Source organism: Lissotriton vulgaris, chromosome 10 (assembly GCF_964263255.1).
Source record: "Lissotriton vulgaris chromosome 10, aLisVul1.2, whole genome shotgun sequence".
Lineage (NCBI taxonomy): Eukaryota > Metazoa > Chordata > Amphibia > Caudata > Salamandridae > Lissotriton > Lissotriton vulgaris.
In genome coordinates this window covers 414,283,387-414,309,287 of record NC_141698.1, presented here as the reverse complement: position 1 = coordinate 414,309,287, position 25,901 = coordinate 414,283,387, and the positions used below count along the sequence as shown (strand labels likewise).

The window sequence follows — 25,901 nt, the reverse complement described above, 5'->3', positions numbered from 1 at the left end:
AATAAAGGACCAGGAAGCCTTTGAGGTTTGCCCAACTCAGTTCCTCTAATACGCCAAACTATTTGGAATTGCCAGTTAAATCTGGACAGACTTTCCATTAGTTCCCAAACCGTCCAACATGCATTAAGCCATACTGACTACAGTATAGGGTCGCGGACAGGTCTCTCTGCCCCAGAAGTCACTAAAAGCAGATGGAAAAAGTAACTCAAAGAGTAAAACAATACTGAGATGTTCTAGTTCTATTTACAGATTCGGAGGCAGTAGGCCGGTCTCATGAGGTCACAGATAGGTCAGGAATGAGCAGCTACAGTGAAACAGAGTCTCCAGGCAGCTCATCTCATCTGCGGGTTGGCAAACTCACCACAAAACTGGTGCAGCACGTCAAAGAATTGAAACACACCCGAGAGACATTCGGTGGGTTGTCTTGGAGAAAGTACAGGGAGATCAGTTCAACATGGACTGAAGATTAAGTACCAGGGAAGCCAGATGGATTTACCAGGAGGGCGTAGATCAAGAAGGACTAAACGACCTGATTGATTGGGGCAAGGTTAACATCTAAGAATATGATGAATCTAAAATTAAGATTAAAGTAAGAACTGGATAATACGATAGCTGCATTGCATTTTAATCACTGACAAGCAGGTCACATTGGAACTTGTCTTGTCTAACATCTAAATATAGAGGCAACTATAATAGTCCAATGATCATGCAGGCACATACACATAGAACAACTATATGGGTCAGACATCAGCATCGATACTGTATGAACATTGAAATGACAAGATATCAACACTTGCTACGGGTATGAAAGTGCAGCGAACAAATCTGAATAAAGTTTTATTCAAAATGTTTTATTTTTAAAAACAGACAAACTGATATATAGTACCATCATTGAAAGTATAGGAGAAGAATACCCATTGAACATCTTAAGGAAACAACATACTACAGTTCGTGCTCGTAATGCTACTAATAAAGTTTTTTTTTTTTTTAGTGAACTAGATAAATTGACAGGAATGCTAGGAGGAAGGGCTTGCCGTCCAACAAACTATATACATGAGGCCAATATCAGAATAGAGGTTCAATAGCATGAAGGGAGATGTGCATTTAACATAACGAGAAATTGCAGGAAAATGTGTTAAACATCGCCTTAACCGCATCGCTGCGGCGGCTTTTCCCGCTGTGTGCGGCATTTTTAAATTTACCGCGTTACATGACGAGCTCAGCTCATCATCAGCACACGGCAGGTAAGACTGATGACGAGCTGAGCTCGTCATCAGCATCGAAGTGGTTAAAAAACAAAAATAAAAAATAAAAATAAAATCACAAACAATGTTTAAAATAAGCCGCCGCTGCATATACAAACAGCATATTCCCCAGGGACACACATAAAGGGTGTATCACTGAGATAGATGTATTTTGATCATGCACAGGTCATGTAAATAACAGGACCTCCAGACACTAAAAAATGGCGTCCGAAATTCCTTATTCTAAGCCTCAACTTGACTAACAAGAGTTGCGATCACGTGTATGACCGTGATCCCGCGAGTTACGCGATTTCGCGGAGAGGCCAATAGAATTTAAAAACAGAGCCGAACCGGGAAGAAGGAAGGGGCTGAGACAACGCTCGGCTACAGACGAAATCCCGGTAAGAGTATGCATGAGATCATGCCGTATGTGTGAGCAAGCTTGAACGGGGAACCGCTGATTGCTGTATAGAAATAGATAAACTGAAGCATGGGGGCATCCGCTAAGCCCGGTGTGTAATAGATCAAGTGCTCGCCAATTGCAGTCAGAAACATTGGTGAGCGACACACGTAACGGCTGGGGGACGCCAACCATTAAAGAGGCACTACCTTGACAAAGAGTTTAGCGCTAGAGCTAAGAATTACACTCCATGATGATAGACATACAGATCAGGAGCTAACTCCAAATGCTCTATGTTTTCACAGGCTGACGCTGGCAGCACAAGGGATCAAAAATAAAATAATAAGGAGTGACAAGAGCACACCCACACTCAAGGTATAGGTATACCTGCCGAGTATTAATAAATGGTAAATCATTTGTGATATACGAGGGGAGAGAACCATGTGTACATAACAATTTTAACAGATTGAATATAGAAGACAACTTGTGCCCACTGACATAATTGCGCTGTTTTCTCCTATGTTGTTCACAGGCACATATATGAGAGTTGGTGCAGGATGGAGTGACAGACCCACGCCCTGAAGAAGTTGCCGTACGTTTTTAAGGGGCAACGAAACATGTCGGCTTTTTTAAACTGAACTGTCACACAATACAGAATAAAGTACAGGAGGCCAGTGTGATAGAGTTCGGTTTTATTATCACAGGATCAGAATGTCACAGTAATTGAAACATCTTTTCCGCACGTTGGGTCCATACCTGCAGGCTTGGCATACAGGCAAACACAGGTACCCTAGCACTTTCACTCACTTTTATTTACAACTCCTTTACGCACATCTTCACTTTTTCTTTGGAATGGTGGCAGCTGATGATGAGAACCTAGGCAGCAGGCGAGTACCATCCTGCTAGCCTCCATGGTTTTGCTCCCGTGAGGCTCCATCATTCCCCTTTCACACTTTTTTCTGTTCTCTGTTTCCTCTCCTTTCACTTCCTAAGGGACGGGAGGGTTGAGAGACAGAGGAGTTAGAGTGAAAACAGCGCAATCTTTTAAATTTACGTTTTAAATGTGATAAGGTGATTTCTACCTAGTGAGGTAAGATGGCTGAAGTGAAAGCCACTGTTCCAACGAAATAATTTTATAAGTTGGCTAGGGCTAGGAGAAGGACACTCACCCACAGAACAGGTCTTGTATTGTATAAGCTCATCTCATCTGCCATGGGGCAATGCCAACAGTCCTTGGATGGAAATTTAAAAGGTTACCACTCACAGGACTCAAAGGAATTCTACAAAGAAGTTCTGTGTGAGTCCTGAGTGTACCATCATCCTTGAAGGTGCTGGTTTTAAAAGATGTATTGTATCCCATGCATACAAATTAACTGGTTTCTCTGTTGAGTTCAAACTGATCGTGAGAAGGACAAGTGACATTCAGTGGCAGATAATCTTTTAAGGTCTGGATATGAAATGGTAAATCTCATGGGCTTCTTAGATCAGAGACAAAAGAAATAGAAAAAAACTCACATTGCCCACCCCAAGTGCTCCAAGGCAAAACAAATTGTAAAGCGCAAAAAATCATCTCAGTTGCATATTTTGAGTCTGTAGTTATGGTAATGTACATCATGCATTACAGGTTCATGTAAATATACTCATCTTAGTGCTTTTTTCCTACAAATGCTCCTCTCTTGACTGTAAGGTATATTAGTCTTATTTACATCTGGAAAGTTGAAATAACCAGATATAGTCAAGTAATCAAGGCTCAATAGTTTCACCAAACCTAAGTCGATGAGCTGTAACTGTTACTCATCTATACCAAGCTTTTGTCTTGTTGACCGTGAAGTCACAAATTGCCTTCAGATTAACCCACTTGTGTCCATCTGATTGCAGGGGGCCCTCAGTTTAAGCCTCCTCTTAAATGCCACCATACTCTAGCAAGGCCTCTCTTTGCTATCATGAATCCTATGGAGGATAGAGTAAACCTGCTTCTGGTTAAGTTGAAGTCATCAAGAATACCTAATAGGGAGAACTTTTGCGTTACTTGTCTTGTGATGTCTGATATATGCGAGGGCTCAGTCTCTACCTCGTCCCAGATGACTTTGATAATTCTACATGTCCAAATAGGGTGTAGGAAAGATCCTTACTCTGGCCCACACTTAAAGAACCTGGCATTCTTTATCAAACCCATCATATGCAGTCTGTTCTTATGTTTACGTTCCCTATTTAGGATCTTCGATTGGTTCAATCTCATACAAGCTCAGATTGCACTTTTCTGGGGTACATTAATCAAGCTTCGAAGTCTATGTTCTCAAAGTCTTGAAGTCTTTTTCCCAAGAGGCTATGAAATGTTGCAAACAGACAGACTTGTCAGTAAGTAAACTTTCATAAATGGGCGGAACTGTCCCCTTGGTCTGCTGTTTGGTCCAAGACTTTGTATTCTAGAGCGTCACCTCCGGTATGCTGGACCATCTAAAGATTAGGTCTTCGAAGCATGAGTTATCACATAATGTTTTGGCGCATTTCCAGGCCGTTTTTTGTGTGTTGTTAGAAGCATCTGAGTGGAGTGAGCCTCCTTCCATGTCAGTCATGGCTCGATCCCTAAAGATCATGTGTTGAAAAGCCTTTTTCATACTTTCATCCTCCACAAATGACTGCCTCTTTCATCCTTCCACAAGTGACTGCCTCCCTGAACCATTTTGGTCTGGAATATGGCTTTGTGTTTCTATGCAAGATGCACTTCCCTACCGCAAGACATAACAGAACAAAATGGCAAATTGTGGTGAAAGAAGTTCATGAGGGGCATGAGAAAGAATTAACAAATGGGAGCGAAACAAGACTTAAAAAACTTGTGCCAGTGTTCGGATATCCTCCTGTAACAGTAGTGAATGAAATCTAAGATGACAATGAACAGCTTATGTACATCATCAGAACTAAGAACATATAATATCTCCTATAGAGGCTAAGCAACTATAAAAGCAAGACCTTGTCGAAATATTTTGGGATGCTCCACCAGACACTGTGAGGTTCTCTCAAATGCAGGTTAAGAAATAGCCTGTGTTGTATTTGGCATTAGACATGCACAGTACAAACAAACAATGTATACAATAATTCTATATACTAAATCTTGGTAAACACCCAAATGAGAAAAAAACAGCCACTTGTAATTCTGCAGTTTTACCAAAAACAGGAATTACCAACTTCACTATTAGACATAACACAGCACTCCAACTAGTCATATGCATGCAAAAACACACACAAACTCCACCAAATTCACACACACAAAACTCTAACTTCTTAATCACAACTAAAGGCATTTTATACGGATGCTCTGACAATAGAACAAAAAAGAAAGCACTTCTAGCAACTTCACACACACAAAACAAAAGCACACAGACAGCTCTTTCTTTATTTTAAACATTAAAGTCAGCTCTCTGACCGTATTGATTCAATCGTTTGATCTGTTCTCGTTCACCTATGCAGATAACACACAGAATGTCCTCAAATTCAATTTGGCACCATGTTTGGTCCCTGCTAAAAACTGGATGACTGCCAATCATCTCAAACTCAGGTTAGACAAAACGGAAATCCTCATATTGAAAACAGCCACCATGACAACAGAACCTAGACTTGCAGGCAGGCTTAAGACAAGTATCCACAAATTAAACAAAGCAAAAAGCCAAAGAATCACCGTTGATGCATATCGTACACTAAAACTACAATTAGATGGTGTAGGGAAACCAAAAACAATATGCCCAAAATGCTAATATGGATATTCCAATAAATAGGCTTCATCTCCAGAGTTCAAGCCTCAACCAAACCCCTGCTCTCTTGTCTGAATTACACCAATGCTTTATACCTAGGTACCCAGATATTCCTGCTCACCATTTACAACGGGTGTAAAATGCAGCAGCCAGGCTGCTCCTACATTTGAAACCCTGGAATCAAGTTACTATCTTCCGAATAACTCTGCAATGGTTTAAAGTGTTTTGATAAATAGAGTTCAACAAAATGCGCTTAATGTAGTGCTGCGTGGAATAGGAGAAGCATTCTTCAAAAATAATTGCAGATATACTGCCCTAGACAAAGCCTCCGATCCAACCAACACAAAATTTCATGGTTCAATAAATTGACAGAGAGGTCACTCACTCACAGAACAAGCCTGAAAACTTTGGAACTCTCTCCCCATCTAGATAAAGTTTGAGAGGGGGTTCTCTCTTATCCTTAATGTCAAAGCATGTTTTACAACCTTCCAGATAAGGATGCAGATAACTCCCTCTGTATTTTCATCCAGGTGTGGAGCGAATTTCAGGAACACAATAAAATACCTTAGTGCTAGGCACAGTGAGCAAAAGCCCAATACATGAGAGGCACGACTGCTAAAAACACCATAACCCTGCAGTTAGTTGAAAGATCTAAGAATAATCTCTAAAGTGATGGAGTGTGAGGGTAGAAATTGTGGTTGGTAAATAACACATTGTTTCTCTAGGTAACAGGGTCTTGTGAAGGACCGAGACTGGAAGGTGTCAAAGTAGAAGCGATGGAGACTGAAGGTATGTTAAGGGTACAGTTGAGAGAAGGTCTTATAAATTGGGAGGGGGAGCTAGGATTGGGATTATTTGAACTTTTTTGTAGGAAGGCTGGTTTGTGTAACTTGTGCCGGTAATCTAATACTCCAAAAGGACAGTTAAATATCTCTACTGTTTCTGATTGTACTTCTGCATCTCTTCGCATTCCCTTTTCTCCTACAGTCCTCTTCTTAAACCCCATTACCATAAGGAGCAAAGTGCTGTGTTTGATGTTCTGGGTCACTGAGGACCTAATCAGCTCGATACGTGGTTCTCCAGCGGTGGATAGGCATGTACTTTGTAAATAGGTCATACTACAACCGCATACTTCTCCAACGAAAAGTACAGGTCACTCCATACAGCTAGAGTGGCACAATGCTACACTAGAGGCACCTGTGTGCTACACATATGCTATATACAGTAACATGAAATAATTCACAATCAGACATATAATGACTCACCTTTCCAACTTCCTAGTAAAACGAGTATGTTGTCTGCTTTGTCTCACACATCTGTAGCATGTTTTCATGCATCTTTAGGAAACATACTACAGTTCACAAATACGCATCTGCGTTGCCCAAAAGGTGAATAAATAGGACTTACTATCGGTAGGGCTCTAGTCCGATCACAATCAGGCAGATCTTCTTCTCTGGATGTCTGTCTGCAACATCAAAAGCAAATGACTGAGTCACTGCTGGTGCTTCACTTGAGCCCTGAGCAGAAGAAAACCCAGAGAGGTACTGAGCACAGGAAAGTGCAAGGTTTCAGCCATCAATGCAATGCAAGAAGAGCATATGAACACATAATGAGAAATAAAGGAGTCCATAGAACACCGGCAAGGATTTCAACACATCAGAAACAGATATTCTCTTAAGGAATACTGCAACACTGAAGCCTCAATCCAAGCTTCAAGGTTTATGTATTCTCTTATACAGTGGTGACCATCTTGTGCCTCACCACAATTTTGAATTATTTTATAATTTCACCTCCACTCCTCAATCCTATTTGAGGGCGCGGTAAGGAAATCCCAGTTTGACTGTGACAATCTTTCCTGTGCTCCTGTCAGATTACATTAAAATCTGGTTTCAATAGTGTATAAGTAACCAAAGATTGCTAATAGCCAAAAGGAGTAAATGTCTGCATTGTAAGTGCTGAACCACAAACCTCTTCCTTTGCACCTTAACTTTTCAATTTTTGTGTCAAACACTTGCATTACATTATATTTACCTTTTGTGTTTATTTTCATACTTATTTTAGAATAACTATTAAATGAGCTCAGATTTCCTCAATTTATGTGGTGATTACCTCAACACAGCATACTTCAACAAAAGGAAGTAGTTAGGGTGACCAACTGGCATAGGTGCAAATTCAGGACAGTGAATGTAAACATTCAGGACAAAGTGTCAAAATTCTGCCCAAAAATTCAGGCGAGAATGTCAAAATTCAGGACAAAAGTTCCGGACAAAAGGTACGTATTACAGACACATCAGAGGAGGTCGCACAATAGTACATAAGTAAGTAAACAGACAACCAACATAAGTAGACTTCAAAATAAGTTTATATTAGGTTGAGACAATCGTGCACTTCACTTTCTGTCGCCAATTTTGGCTACTTTGGTACCCTTGAACCCCCTCCCCACAGTTACATCGCTGTGATTATTCTGCTGTGTTTATTCGTTATTCTGTCTAATGCCAACCTGAGAGCCGCAGATCAAAGTCAGAAAGGGCCAAGTAACACTTTTAGCTGACCCCCCACCACCCATTTAAGCAGATATAGCAGGTGCTTCACTATGCCTGTGGCCCATTGTCACTCCTTATGTGATAATCATCCACAGTCAGAATGACAATGGGCCGGTCCACAGACTGAACGATCGGGGGAGGCTGCTGCAGCCTCTAGAGTTCAAAAAGAAGTGCGAGCTGGCGCCGATTGTCACAGGGGAACAACATAGCTTGCTGCCATCCCCAAAATTACAGACCAAAGGCATCCGTGAAAGAAATCCTCACAGACAAGAGGCCCATCCAGTTTTCCTTTAAGGAAAACAGGCTGCATTTTTTTTAAAAAGCTGCTTTATTTAAAAGCAGTCCTAGACATGGTCGCCTGCAGAGCCCAGGAGGCCAACATCCCTGGGAGGGCCAGCCATTCTAAATGGGGTCGCAAAATGCGAGTGCCTCATGAATATTAATGAGCCTCGCATTTTGCGACCCCATTGAGAATCGCTAACAGTGTCTCTGACAATGTTGTACATTTGGATTTGGGACTGCAAAATTGCGACTCGCTATTTTTCGTAATTTGCAACTCGCAATTCCAAATGGTGGTACATCTGGTCCCTAGAGTCTACTGCTTGTATACCCTCTGGGGTGTTTATGCTTTATACATTGGCGTAACACTGAGCTTGAAAATAAACATGTTGCAGCATGAAAGAAAGCCTGTGCAGGACAGAGCACTAGCAGAAAAATTCGGAAGAAAAGTCCCTCAAAAAGACTTTCCTTTCTGACAACCAACCTCTAGCTAAAAGGTCTGTTCTGTAACGGAGCAACTCAGCACTTCTGACTGAGAGTCCTAATTAAAATGTCATCAGCTCTGGAATGGTGGAAGATATGCCTTGTTACCATCAGGCGAAGGGAGAAGAATGCTTTTTAACAAAGAATATGTTGAGACAATTTATTGGAGCGTTGCTTTAACCCAAGTACAGCACTGCAATAGTTGAGGCACTTTCGCTAAGCTGAGCCTAATTGTAAAAACCTGAACACGCCCCTATCGCTCACCCTATTTATTGATTTAGTTATTTATTTATTTTGGTGTTTTACTAAGTACTGGCTGTCATCAAGGGATAACTTTGAGCCACTGTTCATTATAGAAAAATGAGGACAGACATAAACAAAACTGTACGGATTACAGCTGGGCCACTAGAGTCCATCTGGGTAAGACATTAACACATTTTCAATGGCAGCTCAGACAGATTTAGGCCAAGACAATCTTGAAAAGAACTTTCGGACATTTCCTAGATTGAAAGTATGGAGCTTCACTTCTGAGTTTACAGATCAGATCGTTCCACACTTTTTGACACAGCACAGATAGGGTTTGTCCTCCATATTTCTGGCAATAGGAAGTGGATTCACATTTACGGAAAGTGAACACACTATCCTAGATGAAGGGGGACAATTTATTATGTTCCAGTAGGCCTTGGAGATGATGCACTAACCTTAATCCTTTATTCTAAACAAACAAGGGAACCCGAAGAGTAACTAAGGACCCCGGGTGTCAATTATTTTATAGAACAATGGTCCTTAGAAAACAAATACAGAAAACATAATAATGATATAGTCCTTGATGGTTACTATAAATTTTCAATGTCCAGCCGGACAAGGAATTTAATTTGCAATGAAAACAGAAATATTTTAACAATGGCAGCAAGAATGATACAACGGGACTCAATCCTGCACCCGATATGTAGGACAAAAACAAGCAAACATTAAACATAAAACACAAAGAATAACAGGCAAGAACTTGAGCATTGGAAGCTTGAGCTAATCATACAGTAAGGCAAGCAAACCAACATAGTGACCACATGAGAACTACACAATGGAAAGCAGTGGCACTGTTTAGTATGTCGACAACGTTTCGATCCCAAGCTCATTAATTATAGGGATCATCATCAGGACTACAGAAATTAAAATGCTTGGTAATAACCACAATGCCGTAGTTTGGACAGCGGTCAGCCCTCAGGAATTTGCTGGTTAGTATCCTGGACGTAAATATTGTAAGCGGGCTTAATTTTCAAACTATGTGGGCCGTAAGTGATGTTGCACCCAAGTTAAGTCTTTGGTGTCCTTCAATTAGGAGGATCCGAACGTCAGGAGCGAGCCGCATTCAGCGCGTTTCTCCGACGAGGCTATTTAGTCTCTGGAGGTGTTATGCCTGTAGTTCCAAAACACGATGGCAGGAACTAACCTTAATCCTAGCACCCATTGGGAGACAGTGGATTGTTTAGCATTAGCACATATTTGCACTTTAAGGCACACTTGGTGACTTGGTTTGCAGTTAGTCAATCAAGCTCTTTTTCAGGCCTGTAAACGGCACATTGTAAATCATACAGGAGAAGTCCATCCATCACAAGGCGAAGAGGCATTGTCAAAGTTCAATTTGTTAAGAGGTTTGCAGGAGAGAGAAGATTTTGCGGAGTAAGTATACTTATAGGTTTACCAACTTCACTACAACTTTGATTTGATTTAAGAAAGAAAGGCCCAAATCAAAAATTATCTCCATCTTTCTTGCTTCTATGGTCGTAGTGCATGCAAGCCTTATACTGGGTGGTACTGAAATGAAAAAGAGACAGTATCTTGTCTTCCAAAAGAGTTCCGTTTTATCTCATTTAGGCAAAGGAAGTTTTTTGTCATCCAAAATCGTAGTTGGTGTAAAAAATGTTGTATTACCTCAGGGTTTTTCTCCGGCTGTAGATTTGTGCATTTAGTATATATTTGGAAGTGGATTATGATGTGATTTGGTAGCTGACACAGTGGCTGTATAGAGAGATGAACAAGAGAAGGAAGAGCACGGACCCTTGGCAGACACCACATGGAGATCGCAGAAGGAAGGCTTCTAAACAGCCCATGCATACTTGTTGAGTACGACCAAAGAGGAATTAACTAATCTATGTACAGGGAATCTAAGATATCCTAGACTAGTTTCACAATGTCCACAACAGAATGTTGAGGTCAACAGTGCCATAAGATGTTGAGAGATCAAGGAGGATCAATGCTGCTTGCAGGGCTTCAACAAAGGTGAGGGGGCCCTCGTTTCTGATGTCAATCAGGGCTGGGCATTTTCCCCTTGAAGGAAAAACTAGCATTCACTGGTTTTGTTCGATGTAGTCTTACAGGTGGTTTGTTCCTATGGTTTATTAAAGTTTGCTTAGGAATGACAAATTGAACATCAGGAGAAGGTTGAGCACATCTTGTGGGTCTGCAGTGGGTTTCTACATGAATGGAGAGATAAACATATGTTGCAACTGGCTTGGGACATGCCAACAAAGAAGTGAACGTTTATCAGAGGAGCCATTAGAGATATCAAAATGCAAATGACATGTTACATGAAGGAGGTTGGGAAAAAATTCTCTGGCACATTAGATGTCTTGATCTTGGAAGACAATGTAGTTATCTCCTCCTCCAGGATTGGAGTAAATGTGGAAAAGTACCATTGCAGTGAGATAATTTGAAATGTAGGATATGTAGAGAATTAATCACTGTCTAGAATTAAGTCCTGGATCTTTGAACTCTTTGATTACAAAAATGAAGCAGGTATTCTCAATGATTTGTTTTGAGGATTGGATATTTTGTATGTTTTCAATGTTGATGCCTGAAGACTATTCAGGTTTTGAGTCTCTTTGCTGCATTTAGCAACATAAGCTTTCTTGCTCTCCAAATAATTTTGGATAACCTCTTCTACCTATCTTTGGTGCCTATCTATCAGCTTTTAATTGTAGTCTACTTCACTGCCGTTCCAGAGAGCAGTATAGCACGTCACACATTAGACATATAACACAGGTCAGAAAAGTAATTGGAGCGAGTGGCAACTCCCTAATCCCAAATAAATAGAATCCACTGATGACTACTCAAAAAGCATAATTTAACTCTGGAAAAAGGGATGTTTCCAACATTAATATGAAAAGCCCAAGTGGAACTGTGTGGCTAGCTAAGTGAATTAGGAACCCACTGTGGGTAGCTTCTACTAGGTCACCTGTTTGAATTCAGACCTAGAAGACTCTACAACAAAAGACTTTAGTCCTAGGATCACTGGTGTGCCTTAGACTATCTCCTGTGGCCCACTGCAGTCTCCAGCATGTACAGCGGGCAGAGACATCATCAAGTTGCCACCAACAATAGCGTTTCACTGACTACAAGCAACCGGGCTCTGGGCCCAAAGCAAATCCAGGTCTTACCTTCCTTAAGGAGTAGACACTCTTCAGGAAATCCTCAGGCCCCACCAACACCAGCATCTCCTCCTCTTCTCCATCCTTTACCTCTAGGCCACTCTGTGGAAGCAGACACATCCCGTGTTCATATACTTAAAAAAAGTATTGCGTATAATTAATCTACTATTTTATTCTTTCTGTAGTGTTCTCATACAATAACAAAGCGTATTCTCAGTATAAACATTATAACACAGTTTACCGTTTTTACAAACAATTAAAACACACCAGGCTGTTTAGTAGTTGTTACTGTAATGATTACTGTGCAAATAACATTTTAGGATTTAAAAGCATTCAGTGTGAGATCTGATATTTTCAGAGAACCAGGTTGGGCTCCTGAAAAATCCAGCAGTCAGCTTAGTAGGACATTATGTGGCAACGGTCACCTTATATGTGAGTAAATCTACACAAGCAAATTTATTCTTACACTTTTGAGTAACTTAACTACTTTAAGCCATCTACTATTTATGAGTGTAAAGTTACCTTAGTGGGTGGGTGACTTACAAGTCCACATCCTGTGAATTCAGGGAGGTGGGGCCTAATTTTTCAGTGAAAAAGTTACTTATCTGCAGAAACGGTCATTCTGGTGGATACCTGCAGACTCCTCAACTGTATCACAACCCCAGGCATCACACTGGATCAGTGAACTTGACAGCTTTAAGGTCTCACATAGAGGACACTGGACTTGATCAGAGCTGGAAGGGACGTTAGATGACGCCACTAAGCCCATATTGCACCATCCCTGGTGTACTGATGTCAGTTGCCCTCCATTTTATCCAAGCCTTCGAGGCGAAAGGGTAGAAAGACACCAGTGAAATCTTTTCGCAGGACCAAAAGAATGCATAAAAGGATCTTATTAATTGGTGTGTAAAGATCATTCATCAAACTGAGGGCTGGGCGGGTCAGTGAGGAATCAGCAGGGAGATACAGTATCCTCCAGAAAGATCTTTACTGAAGGTAAGTAACTTTTTTAGGTCTCGCCTTTTCCATTCCGAAGGAATGGGAAATGGCGAGAATTCAAGTGCTCAAAATACTCGTGAAACCACGGGTTTTTTCGTGCGGTTTTCTTCGAGTTCACGTGGCCACAGGCACGCGCTTTTGGGCCATAAACTTTCACAGCCATCTGTTCCCCAGCTCCAGCACCTCCCCTCTCTCTCCCTGCGCACACCCTTTACTTGCATTTCTCCTCCCCCTCCCCAGCCAGCTTCCCCCAGGCCGTGTTCCCTCCCACCTTTCCTCCTCTCTGTCCCTTCTTTCATTCACAACTTGTTTCCGAAACAATCAAACTGTGTCCTGCACCTTACCAGTAGTTATCTAATTGCTCCGATTTGATGTCCCAGTTGCACCGCATCTATAGTAGGGTGAAGTTGTGCACTCAAAGATTGCTACTTCCTAGTTTTCTTTTCTTCATTTTTACGCATCGAAGTCTTGCTTAATTTAGTTTACAACAGGGGTTTTTTCCATTAGTGAAACTCCGTCATCTTCACTCATTTGAAGTGATTCACACACTCGGGATAGGTCTTTTAATACAGACTCGAGTCCATTTGCGCGCACAGAGGTTACGGTTTGCTCTACTTGCTATTGTGAGAACAGAAGTGCGCTACGAGGCCCAGAAAGCTGTGAGACGGCGGCCTGGCCCTCCGCCTACAGAAGTTGGGAGATAACGTGTTCCTTTGAATGTGCACAACTGGTCGGGTCTGCAGATACTGTGTGGCCGGAGCACGGCTCTTCAAAGGCCGACATTATGTAACAGACAGATACCATCTATTTATATCTCATCCCCCCCGCCCATGTTCTGACCTCTCAATGACTTCCCTGCCTATCGGCCTCAGCCACGCGAGGACCATGGGGCGGGCGGCAGCCTCCGGACTAGGAGCAGTGCTAAAACACGGTGAACACCCCTCTGGCAGCAGACAGCATCACCGGCGGGCAGAGATATCCGCCGCAATTGGAACACAAATGCAGCCCTTTCTCTGCACTATCAGCCAGGGGAATGATATACAGACACAAAAGGTAGTGCACAGCTGCCACAAGACACTGCTGCCTCGTGGAAAATTACTGACAAGCCAAGATTCAGAGTGGAATGAGAACAGTGGAGGGCAAATCTTTGAAAACAAATTGTGTCCTCCAAAGAAAACATTCAACGAATGAGTTACAGTATTTTTTAATACTAATTATAAAATAACTTGTAAATAAAAAGCATTCAGTAATTCACTGAATTGTGTGCTATTTATAATATAAAGGAGAACACCTTAAAATTAGCATCACGTTTTCGACATCGAAAGAAAAGCTGAGTAGGCTAACTGGGGTTTGGACATATAAAAGACGGTCCATGAACAGATCTGTCACGGTCATGTTCCCGGCAAAGCTTTCAAGAGGCTCTGAAACAGCAGGAATAGACTATACACCGATTTGTAATTTACTGCTTTGTAAAATGATATGTCCCATCGGGTTTGTAGAGCAAATCACCTACCCCTGAACATCTATTAAGTGCAAAGAAGTAAGGAAAGGGTGTAACAAACGACAATGGAGAAAGGTGACTTAATAGGTCATGTTGGTTGCTTGTCTGGGCTTATGTTACACTAAGGTCCTTTCAAAGCTCGATGGAAAGGAGGGGATACTGGAGTGTATGAAGTGACCTAAAGGGTGAGGATGGGAGACTCCCAGTGCTTAATTTGTGCCGGTGCTTTCCGGTGCTTAGCACCGGCACATAATTATCAGGGCCGGGTCTATGCATCTGCTGCGCACGTGCGTCACACATAGATGAGCCCAAGAAACACGGCACTGTGAACTCAGGGCTGCGTCGCACGGCCGCCATGATCAACCTGTATATAATTTATGAATCTGACTTGGACTGTCTTGGGCCCAAATCCAAGTCAGATTTATAAATTATATATATATGTTGATCATGGCGGCCGCGCGCTGCAGCCCTTAGTTCACAGTGCAGTGTTGACTGTTGCAGTGTTGACAATTTCCGGTGGGCGGGCCACGGCACGCACACACTGATGTATTTGGGCGGGCTGGATTTTGGATCTGATGGGGGTAGGAGCTGTGCGCACAGCGCGCGCAGATTTTTTTCACAGTCACGCCCGCCCCAACATAACCACCACAGATAATTTGCTCACCAGTCACCACGAGTCATCGTCGCCGTTGAAGTCAGATGACCTCCGACCCCGTTGAGAGAAGGGGCTGTGCAGGCATCGTTCAGCCAGCAGTACAGTGTACTACTATCTGGCAAGCAGCCCCAGGGCGCCTAATCGCGCAATCAGTTATTCACTGAGCAAAGGCAGTGCGGCCAGTGTGTGTCTCTGCCAGCCGGCCGGCTCACTACGACTAACGGCGGTAAGAAGTTAACCTTTCCTAATCCTCTTTTGAAGGTGTATCAGGCCTAGAAATGATGTTCACCCTCCAAACATGCTAAATGCTTCCCTCGGAATTTGATGGGTCACCAGCTCTGCAAATCTTTCTTACTCTCCAAAAACTATTTTCGTTCTTTTGACATCCACGACCCACACCCACACCCACCAAAAGCCCCTTAATTCACATTCCTTTGAGACTCAGTAGCGTGAGGGGTAGGAAGAGTCCTGAGCCCTGGACACTGGCATTTTTTATATTTTCGAAGACAAATACTGCACATTTGCAGGACAGCTTTAAAAACCCCTACCAACACAAACCTGCTTTTAATTTCCTGGATGAATCGCTCCTCTCCACCTCTTTGGACGAAAAGCCCCATCCATTGATTTCCTGGGGGTGTCCAGACCGAGCACAGGAAGGGCCTCCCACCTCTGCCCCACACAACAGTGATTGCATGGATGTGCCCCGCCCATACCCTTCCAGAGCGAACATATGTTATATAAACATATTTGGTTCTCAATGGCCTCGCAGACTGTGGAAGAAAGAATATCTATTTTATACCAAGCTGAGAGACAGCAGCCTTGACCCCAGGATGTTTCTAGTGTTCTTGCTTCAGAGGATGCTCGCAGTACTTTCTCTTTCTACACTCTACTCCTTCCACCGGGCCTCTACCCCCTCCGACGTTTTTTTTTTCATATAGCGCGAATTTGACCCGAATCGGGTATCAGAGCGCTGTACATAGCACCAGTGAACCAGTTAACTTTTAACTTCCTTTTGCTTGTCTCTTTTCTCTCCTCTCTCCTGAATTTCTCAAAAAGGTCTACATTTTCTCTCCAAATAGTTTATGCAACACAGTTAATGGTCCGAACAGGCACTGTAGCTCATGTCACAAAGGTGTGTGCCAATTTCAGTCCCCTCTTTTGTAATTCTTTGTATGCCCACATAACTTATGTTACCACAAAAAACCACATGACAAGTTATGGGAAACCAGGTCCACCACATTTAGACTGCTCTGTAACTAGAGTCCTGGGAGCTCTGTTCCATTTTTATTTATTTTATGGGATGTATTTGTCGAGTGTCAACCTAGCTACAAAGGATAGCAGAGCGCTGTACAGCCGGAAAAGGAACTCATAAGGACAGTCTTGCAGACATCTAGGTGTGTTAATAAAGAGAACAATAAGCACATACATCTTCAAAAGACATTTGAAATGTAGCATCAGAATAGGGGTCGCCAGGTAACTACTAGTCTTGAAAACACGCATTTCCCCTCATTTCTCAACACCGTTCCTGCTGAGAGGCCGGCTGGCAGAAGCCGGTTTAGCAACTCAGCTGTGCTAGTAGCCGCTGTGGGTTGCAAGCACTACCACAGCCCTGGGGTAGTCAGCAGTGAGATAGATGCAGCAGCATGTCTGTGGCAGCAACCACAGACAGGCACAGAGCATCACCATGGCCCTGGGTACACTCAGCCGTGGAGTCGATATAACAGCATGTCTTTGGTAGCAGCTACAGGCAAGAACTGAGCATCACCACAGCCCTGGGAAAAAGTCAGCAGCATGTCAGTGGTAGCAGACAGAGGCAGGCACCGAGCATCACTGATTACAGCCCTGAGGTATAGTCTGCAATGAGGCCGATACAGCAGCATGTCTTTGGTAACAGCCACAGAGCATCACCACAGCCCTGGGGTACAGTCAGTAGTGAGATCGACGCACCAGACACTCTGTGCTACTAAGAAACGTTACCCTAGACCTGGGGACCCACCCAGCAATGGTAAGCAGCAACCCCTCTAGAGCATTCGTAGAGGAAATGGGAGGGATGATCAGCAATGGAGTGAAGGCACTGATGTCTTACAGCAGCTTTGAAGGCAACAAACATTACCATACTCCTGGGTGAATAGTCAGCAGTGGAATACTGCAGCCCATCTATGGCAGCACTGCAGCAAGTGTTGTGAATTACCAGAATCTTGTTCAGATTTTGCGACAATCACGCTGGTATATCCAGCCAGATACAAATAGGTGTGGCCTCAGACAAATATTTGAGCACCTGCACTTCATTTTTTACAAATTAAGCACTGGAGACTCCGCTACCATCGAGTTCGTAGGAGAACAAGATTACATTTGGACACTGATGAACAAAAACAAGTGAATTAGTACGGGACAGGTAACAGCACCCACAGTCAAAGGTCACACAACACCCATCTGTTGACTATTTCTTTGCCTTTGACCATGTACGCATCTACTCTGTTGTCTTTTTTCCCCTACCTTCACGCTGCATTAATACACAAGCTTTAAGACACGCAGACACTACCCAGCTGCCACAGCTCTCTCTCTGCCTCTCTCGCTACCTCTCTCTCTTTCTCTCTCACTCTCTCTACCTCTCTCTAGTCTCTACCTCTTTCTCTACCTCTCTCTCTACCTCACTCTCTAACTCTCTCTCTCTCTTTACCTCTCTCTCTACCTCTCTCTCTCTACCTCTCTCTCGCTACCTCTCTCTCTCTCTCTCTCTCTCTCTCTACCTCTCTACACCTACCTCTACACCTCTCTCTATCTACCTCTCTCTGACTCCACCTCTCTACCTCCACCTCTCTACCTCCACCTCTCTACCTCCCTACCTCTCTACACCTCTCTACCTCTCTCTCTCTACCTCTCTCTCTCTACCTCTCTCTCTCTCTCTCTCTCCACCTCTCTCTCCACCTCTCTACCTCCACCTCTCTCCCTCCATCTCTCTCCCTCCACCTCTCTCCCCCCACCTCTCTCCCTCCACCTCTCTCCCTCCACCTCTCTCCCTCCACCTCTCTACCTCCACCTCTCTACCACCACTTCTCTCTCTCTCTCTACCTCTCTACACCTACCTCTACACCTCCCTCTACCTCCACCTCTCTACCTCCACCTCTCCACCTCTCTACCTTCACCTCTCTACCTCCACCTCTCTACCTCCACCTCTCTCCCTCCACCTCTCTCCCTCCACCTCTCTCCCTCCACCTCTCCCTCGCTACCTCTCTCTCTACCTCTCCCCCTCTACCTCTCTCCCTCTCTCCCTCTACCTCTCTCCCTCTCTCCCTCTACCTCTCTCCCTCTCTCCCTCTACCTCTCTCCCTCTACCTCTCTCCCTCTGTCCCTCTCAAATATGGCTGCGTCTACGTGGGATGCGGTGGACTTAATGGCAGCTGGAGCTGACAGCACTGCTTGTTTTTTATTCCGCACTCCCCATTGCTCTGTTACTAATTGTGGACATTGCAGATTTTTTTGAGGTCTTGCTTGGCAGCTGTCATTTGCTACCATGTGCTCTGCCACAAGAAAAGTGCTTTCATTCTCTTAAGTTTTTATTTTTGGCATTATTGAAACTTACGATCTTAGTAATGCCCATCTTAGATTGGTCAATAAAAAAAAAACATAGGCAACAGCGCCATTCTGTAGGCGTGCGTAGTAACGCATGCGGGTATAAGTCATAACACATGCAGGCCATACAGCACAAGGTGACCAGCCGTCAGTGCACACTTCCACCAGGCACACACACCACCAGCCGGCAGTGCACAATTTCTACAGGCACACACACCACCAGCCATCAGTGCACACATCAATTGGTAACGCATCCACAATTAACTATTGTAGCAATCGCAGCATGGCACTCTTTACTTTTAAACATATTCATCTAAAGCGCAGCATGGCACAATTGCTACAAAAATAAATACAAATTTTTTTTGGCCTACAATTTATAGACTTTTGTTGCAATTGGTGTTGCAAAATTTAGCAATGCCAATTGCTCAAACTTAATTAATGCGAGACTTATTGGCAACGCCAGTGCTTGTCTTCTTTTGGATAGGTTTACCTGCAGATTCCTTACCAGTAGAACAGATTTCACAGCAATACCCCACCTAGGAGTAGGGATGATTATACCAGGAAGTCCTGCAGGATGGACCTAACGTGACCATCCCTTCTCATTTCAGAGTCGAGACGATAGTGTTTAGAAATTGTGGGCAGGAGGCCCAAGTTGTCGCAGGGCAAACATTCACAATCGGAACCCGCCATGCAAGAGCAGAAAAGGTAGATTTGTCTCTGGTGGAATGAGCATGGATCCCCTCAGCCAGTTCTGTCTTGGCCAAGGTGTAGCAAGTTTTAATTGTAGAGTATCTTCTGAACCACTTTCACTTTTTTTACACCACAGTAGCCAATGAAGAGCTCACAATGCAATCTGCGTTCCTTGGTGCGATCTAGTTAGTATTTGACTGATCACCTAGGATCTAACATATGCAACCATGCCACCTCCTTTGTGGGATGAGGGGGAGGGTAGAAAGTGGGATGGGTGATAGGCAAGATGGAAGGGGCTGACCACCTTGGGAAGAAAAGCAGCCCTAATTTGCAACACCAACCTGTCTGGGAAAAGTGTTGTGAAAGGAGGACGACAGCTAACTCAGTGACACTCCTAGCAGAAGTTATTGCAACCAAAAATAGTTTTGATAGTTAACATACGATGGGGAACAACTGTTTAGGGGCTCAAACGGAGTCCCCATCAACAATTTAAGAACCAGATTCAAGTCCTATTGAAGAACCACAAAGGGAGTGGGAGGAAAAAGTTTAGTCAGGCCCTTGAGAAAACATATGGCCACTGGGGACTTAAACAGGGATGGCTGATCCGGCAGACAGAGTCAATCAATCAATCAATCAATGCATTTGTAAAGCGCACTACTCACCCGGAGGGTCTCAAGGCGCTAGGGGAGGGGGGGGTCCGCTACTGCTCGAACAGCCAGGTCTTGAGCTGCTTCCTGAAGGCGAGGTGGTCCTGGGTCAGGCGGAGGTGGGTCGGGAGGGAGTTCCAAGTCTTGGCGGCGAGGTAGGAGAAGGACCTTCCCCCTGTGGTGGCTCTTCGGATGCGGGGGACGGCAGCGAGGGCGAGGCCGGTCGACCGGAGCTGGTGTTTGGGAGCGTAGAAGTTGAGGCGGCTGTTGAGGTATCCTGGGCCTTGGTTGTGTAGGGATTTGTGTGCGTGAGTGAGGAGACGGAAGGTGATTCTCTTGTTGACCGGTAGCCAGTGCAGGTCTCGCAGGTGTCCGGAGATGTGGTTGCGACAAGGGATGTCCAGGATAAGTCGTGCTGAGGCGTTCTGGATCCGCTGGAGTCTCTTCTGGATTTTGGCGGTGGTTCCGGCGTAGAGGGAGTTGCCGTAGTCCAGACGGCTGGTGACGAGGGCCTGGGTGACCGTCTTCCTGGTCTCATGCGCAGGATGTTGAAGCACGACGAGGAGACGGCGTTGACTTGTCTGGTCATGGAGAGGGAGGAGTCCAGGATGAAGCCCAGGTTGCGTGCGTGATCTGTCGGTTTGGGTGCGGTGCCCAGGGCGGGGGGCCACCAGGAGTCATCCCAGGCGGAGGGCGAGAAGCCCAGGATGAGGACTTCCGTCTTGTCTGAGTTCAGTTTCAGGTGGCTGTTCTTCATCCATTCGGCTACCTCTTTCATCCCATCGAGTAGGTTGGCTCTGGCGGTGGCTGGGTCGTTGGTGAGGGGGAGGATCAGCTGGGTGTCGTCGGCGTAGGAGATGATGTTGAGGTTGTGCTGGCGTGCGATGGCAGCGAGGGGGCTCATGTAGACGTTGAAGAGGGTAGGGCTGAGCGAGGAGCCTTGAGGAACGCCGCAGATGACTTCGGTGGCTTCTGATCTGAACGGGGGGAGGCGGACTCTGTGTTCTTCCGGCGAGGAAGGAGATGATCCACTCCAGTGCCTTCTCCTGGATTCCGACGTTGCTGAGTCGCTGCACTAGGGTACGGTGGCAGACAGTGTCGAAGGCCGCGGAGAGGTCCAGGAGGATGAGGGACGCTGTTTCTCCGTTGTCGAGCAGGGCTCGGATGTCATCGGTTGCTGCGATCAGGGCGGTCTCGGTGCTGTGGTTGGCCCTGAAGCCAGACTGCGAGAGGTCGAGGGATCCGTTCGTCTCGAGGAAGGCGGCCAGCTGTTTGTTGACGGTCTTTTCGATGACTTTTGCAGGAAACGAGAGTAGCGAGATGGGGCGGTAGTTCTTGAGGTCGGTGGGGTCGGCCGATGGCTTCTTAAGTAGAGCGCAGAGTTTGGCGTGCTTCCAGCTCTCCGGGAAGGTGGCGGTGTCGAAGGAGGCGTTGATGATGTCCCGTAGGTGGGGTGCGATGACCGCGTCGGCCTTGTTGAAGACGTGGTGAGGGCAGGGGTCGGTCGGAGATCCGGAGTGGATGGAGTTCATCGTGCGGACGGTGTCTTCGGTGCTGATCGGGGTCCAGGCGTGGAGGGTGGTGGGGGGGGGCGGTGGTACGGTCGTGGCGTGCGTCGGTTGAGTGCTGAAGCTGTTGTGTATATCCGCGATCTTGTTGTGGAAGTAGGAGGCGAGGGAGTTGCAGAGGTCTTGCGAGGGGGTGATGTCGTTGTTTCCGGCGTCGGGGTTGGAGAGCTCTTTGACGATGTTGAAGAGTTCCTTGCTGTTGTGTGCGTTGTTGTCCAGTCGATCCTTGAATGCAGTTTTCTTGGTGGCGTGGATCAGTTGGTGGTGTTTCCGGGTGGCGAGCTTGAGGGCAGTCATGTTGTCCGGTGTTGGGTCTCTGCGCCAGGCTTTCTTGAGGGCTCTGCAGTTCTTCTTGGAGCTCTTGAGTTCGTCGGTAAACCAAGGGGCTTTCTTGCTGCCGGGTCTGTTAGGCGGGGTCTTCAGAGGGGCGAGGTCGTCTGCGCAGTCGCTGATCCACTTCGTGAGGTTGGTGGCCGCTTGGCTGGGGTTCATTGCGCTGGTGGGTGGGTTCTTGCTCAGGAAAGTCGCGAGCTGGTCGGCTGTGATCTTGTACCAGCTTCTGCGTGCAACCTGTTGCTGGTGGTTGTGGATCGTGGTCCTCCTGAAGCTGAAGTGGACGCAGCTGTGGTCGGTCCAGTGGAGTCCGGTGGCGTGGCTGAAGGTGATGTCCTTGCTGGATGAGAACACGGGGTCGAGTGTGTGTCCGGCGTAGTGGGTGGGGGTGGTTACCAGTTGCTTGAGTCCGAGGTTAGCGAGGTTGTCCAGCAGGGTGGTGGTGTTGCGGACGTTGTTGTTCTCCAGGTGGAAGTTGAGGTCCCCGAGGAGGATGTAGTCGGCGGAGGGGAGGGCGTGCGGGCTGATGAAGTCGGCGATGTCTTCGCTGAATTGTGTGCGTGGTCCCGGGGGTCTGTAGATGAGGGTGCCTCTGAGGGTCGTCTTGGGGTTGATGTGGATCTGGAAGTGCAGGTGTTCGGCGGGTGCGAGGGTGTCGTCGGTGTTGGTCGTGATGCGGATGGAGTTCCTGTGGATGATGGCGATGCCTCCTCCTGTCTGGTTGACGCGGTCCCTCCGGATGATCTTGCAGCTGTCCGGGATGGCGATGGCGATGTCGGGTGCTGAGGAGGCGTTCATCCAGGTTTCCGTGAGGAAGGCGACGTCTGGGGCTGTGGTGTCGAGCAGGTTCCAGAGCTCCACGGCGTGTCTGTGGACGGAGCGGGTGTTGAGCAGGATGCACTTGAGGTGGTTGCTGCTGGAGTTCGGCTTGGTCGGTGCTGGTGTGGTGCAGGTCCGAATGCAGGTGAACTTGCAGGAGTGGCAGCAGAAGGGTCCGTGGGTGCGTCTCGGGGTGGCTCGATAGCAGCCCGGGATTCTTCCGGCGTTGAGTGCGTAGAGTTCGGTGGCGTCGTAGGTCCGGCGGGTGGGCTGGTGTCTGCGGGGGCCAGGGGTCATGGCACTGGGCGCGGTCCAGGCGCGGACGGGCGCAGACGGGCTTACCTTTGGCGCACCTCAGTCGGCGCTCCCGCTGCGCACGTCCGCTGCGCGGTCGCTCTGGGACCGTCATAAGTAAGGAGCCGGGAGGGCGGGTCAGCTGGGTGGCGGGAGCGGGGCGGCCAATGGGCAGGAGGGGGGCGGAGACGCCGGAGGGCAGTGGCGGGAAGGAGGGCCGAGGGCGGCTCAGCGGCGGCTGGGTCGTCCGGCGGCTGGAGGGAGCCCACAGGTGGGGGAGGGCAGCAGAAGGGGTACAGAAGGCAAAAGGGGAGACAAGTGAAAAATACAATTGGGAACAAGTGTGAAATACGTGGGGAAACAGGTGAAAAATACGAGGGGAGACAGGTGGGTACAGAAGGCAAAAGGGGAGACAAGTGAAAAATACAGGTGGAGACAAGTGAAAAACACGAGGGGGCACAGGTGAAAGATACGAGGGGAGGCAAGTGAACAATACAGCAGGCGAAAAAACAGGGGAAACCAGGCACGCAGCAGCAGGCAAACAGCGGCGAAAAACGGAGGTGGTAGCAGGAAGTGCACGGCAGTCAGCAGGGCAGAGTGCTGGCCACAGCGGGCAGGAGCAGCGGGGGCGACCTCGCCTGGTGCAGGTAACCCTTCACATTGCCAATGGTCATCCCCTCTGAGCAAAGGAAAGTACAACTGCAACACTTAGAATAACTTGGCCTGCAAGGGATCCACACCATTGTCCACGTACCATGCTAGTGAGTTGCCTCATAAGTTACAACAGACTGCCTTAGTGGAGGGGCAACGTGCAGATAGGATGACGTCTACCACCTTCAGTGGCAGCTGAAAGGAGATCAGTTGTTCCTCCTCAATCTCCAAGCTTGTAGGTGGAGGAGATTAGATGCACAACTATCCCCTCCCTCCGGAGAGGGGATCCAGCTTGAATGGCAGGTGGAGTGGAGGACATGTGAAGAAGGGTAGTAGGTCTACATATCACATCCTTTTCGGTCAATCTGGGGAATGGGAATGCTTTAAGCCAACTCTTGCCGAATCTTCCTCAGAACCTGAGGAATAAGAGGTATGGGGGGGAATACATTGTGCAGCTGAAAGTTTCACCTCAACTGAAGTGCATCTCCCAAGGCTCTCCTCAATGTATACTGGAAACAGCAGAACAGTGGAATTGTGCATTTTCAGAGGGTGCAAAGTCTACCTGAGGAGTGCCCCACTGGGTGAAGATGTTCTAGACTACCTCCAGCAGAAGACACCACTCGTGATCGGCACAATGACTCCAGCTCAGACAGTCGGCTCTGATAATCAGAGACCCACACTAGGTGATGGCTTTGTGAAGTACTGTATACACTGCTGTTTCTGACAGACAGCAAGAGCTGTGTTTAGCAATCTCACTAAATGGGCTGTATACAATTAGCTAGAATGAAGCTGCCATGTCCATCAGTCACCACATAGCCTGGGATAAGAAAGCAGTAGCCTCTCGCACTTAAAAGGGGATACGTTTGACATTTGGTGGGTCTCACCTATCCTTCCATCATCAGTTGCCAGTTCTGACATCAAAAACAAGCATTGGTAAAGCCAATAGGTCTCGCCTGAGAGAGAACCATTGGCTTTGGCAATGCAATATAGCCATAATGTACACTAGTCAGGCTTCTGTTCAGCATGGCTAAAACATAATGGTGTGGAGGGCCATAGAGTGGAGTGTCCCAGAGTGGAATAGAGCGGAATAGTGTGTCGTGGAGTGGATAGGAGTGTCATTGAATGGCATAAAGTGTCTTAGAGTGGAGTGGGGTAGAGTGGCGTAAAGTTGACTGACGTAGAGTGTAGTAGAGTGGTCTAGAGTGGATGGGATGAGTGGAGTGGAGTTGAGTAGAGTGGATTGTAGCGGATTGAAGTAGAGTGGATTACAGTGGAGTAGAGTGCAATGGAGTAGAGTGGATTAGTGTGGAGGGAATGGTTTTAAGCAGATTGCAGTGGGTTAACGTGGATTGAATGGATTTGAGTGGAGTTTGTTGGATTAGAGTGGAGTGGTGTGGATTAGAGTGGAGTGGACTAGAATGGAGTGGAGGGAAATACAGTGGATTTCAATGCATTGGATTGGATTAGAGTGGTGTGGATTAAAGTGGAGTGGATCAGAGTAGAGTGGATTAGAGAAGAATAGGTTAGAGTGGAGTGGATTAGAGAAGAGTGGATTTGTGTGGAGTGGATTAGAGTGGAGTAGAGTGGACCGAACTGGAGTGAATTTGAATGGAGTGGATTGACATGGAGTGGATTAGACTGGAGTGGATTTGAGTAGAGTGGGTTGGAGTGGAGTGGATTAGAGTGGAGTGGATTTGGTTGGAGTAGATTGGACTGGATTAGAGTGGACTGGATTAGAGTGGACTGGATAACAGTGGATTAGAGTGGAGTGGATTGTATTAGAGTGGAGTGGAGTAAATTGGAGTGGATTTATTGGAGTGTACTGGAGTGAAGTGGAGTGGACTAGAGTAGAGTGGATTGAAGTAGAGAGGAGAAGACAGGAGTGGATTAGCGTGGAGTGGCTTGGTGTGTATTAGAGCGGTGTGGATTGGTGTGCACTGGATTAGAGTGAGTAGATTTGAGTGGAGTGGACCAGAGTGCATTGGATTAGAGTGGATAGATTGGAGTGGACTGAATTAGAGGGGATTAGAGAGAATTTATTTAGC

General features: G+C 46.2%; 1 protein-coding gene across 1 annotated transcript in view; it reads right to left on the bottom strand.

Moving 5' to 3' along the window:
- EME2 (essential meiotic structure-specific endonuclease subunit 2) overlaps positions 1-25,901 on the bottom strand; it is a 162,327-nt gene that overhangs the window by 106,500 nt on the left and 29,926 nt on the right. Inside the window, exons 3-4 of the mRNA XM_086941244.1 lie at positions 12,136-12,228; positions 6,801-6,910 (exon numbers count right to left, since the gene is read on the bottom strand). Coding sequence (XP_086797370.1) covers positions 6,801-6,910; positions 12,136-12,228 — 203 coding nt within the window. The remainder of the gene's footprint in view (positions 1-6,800; positions 6,911-12,135; positions 12,229-25,901) is intronic.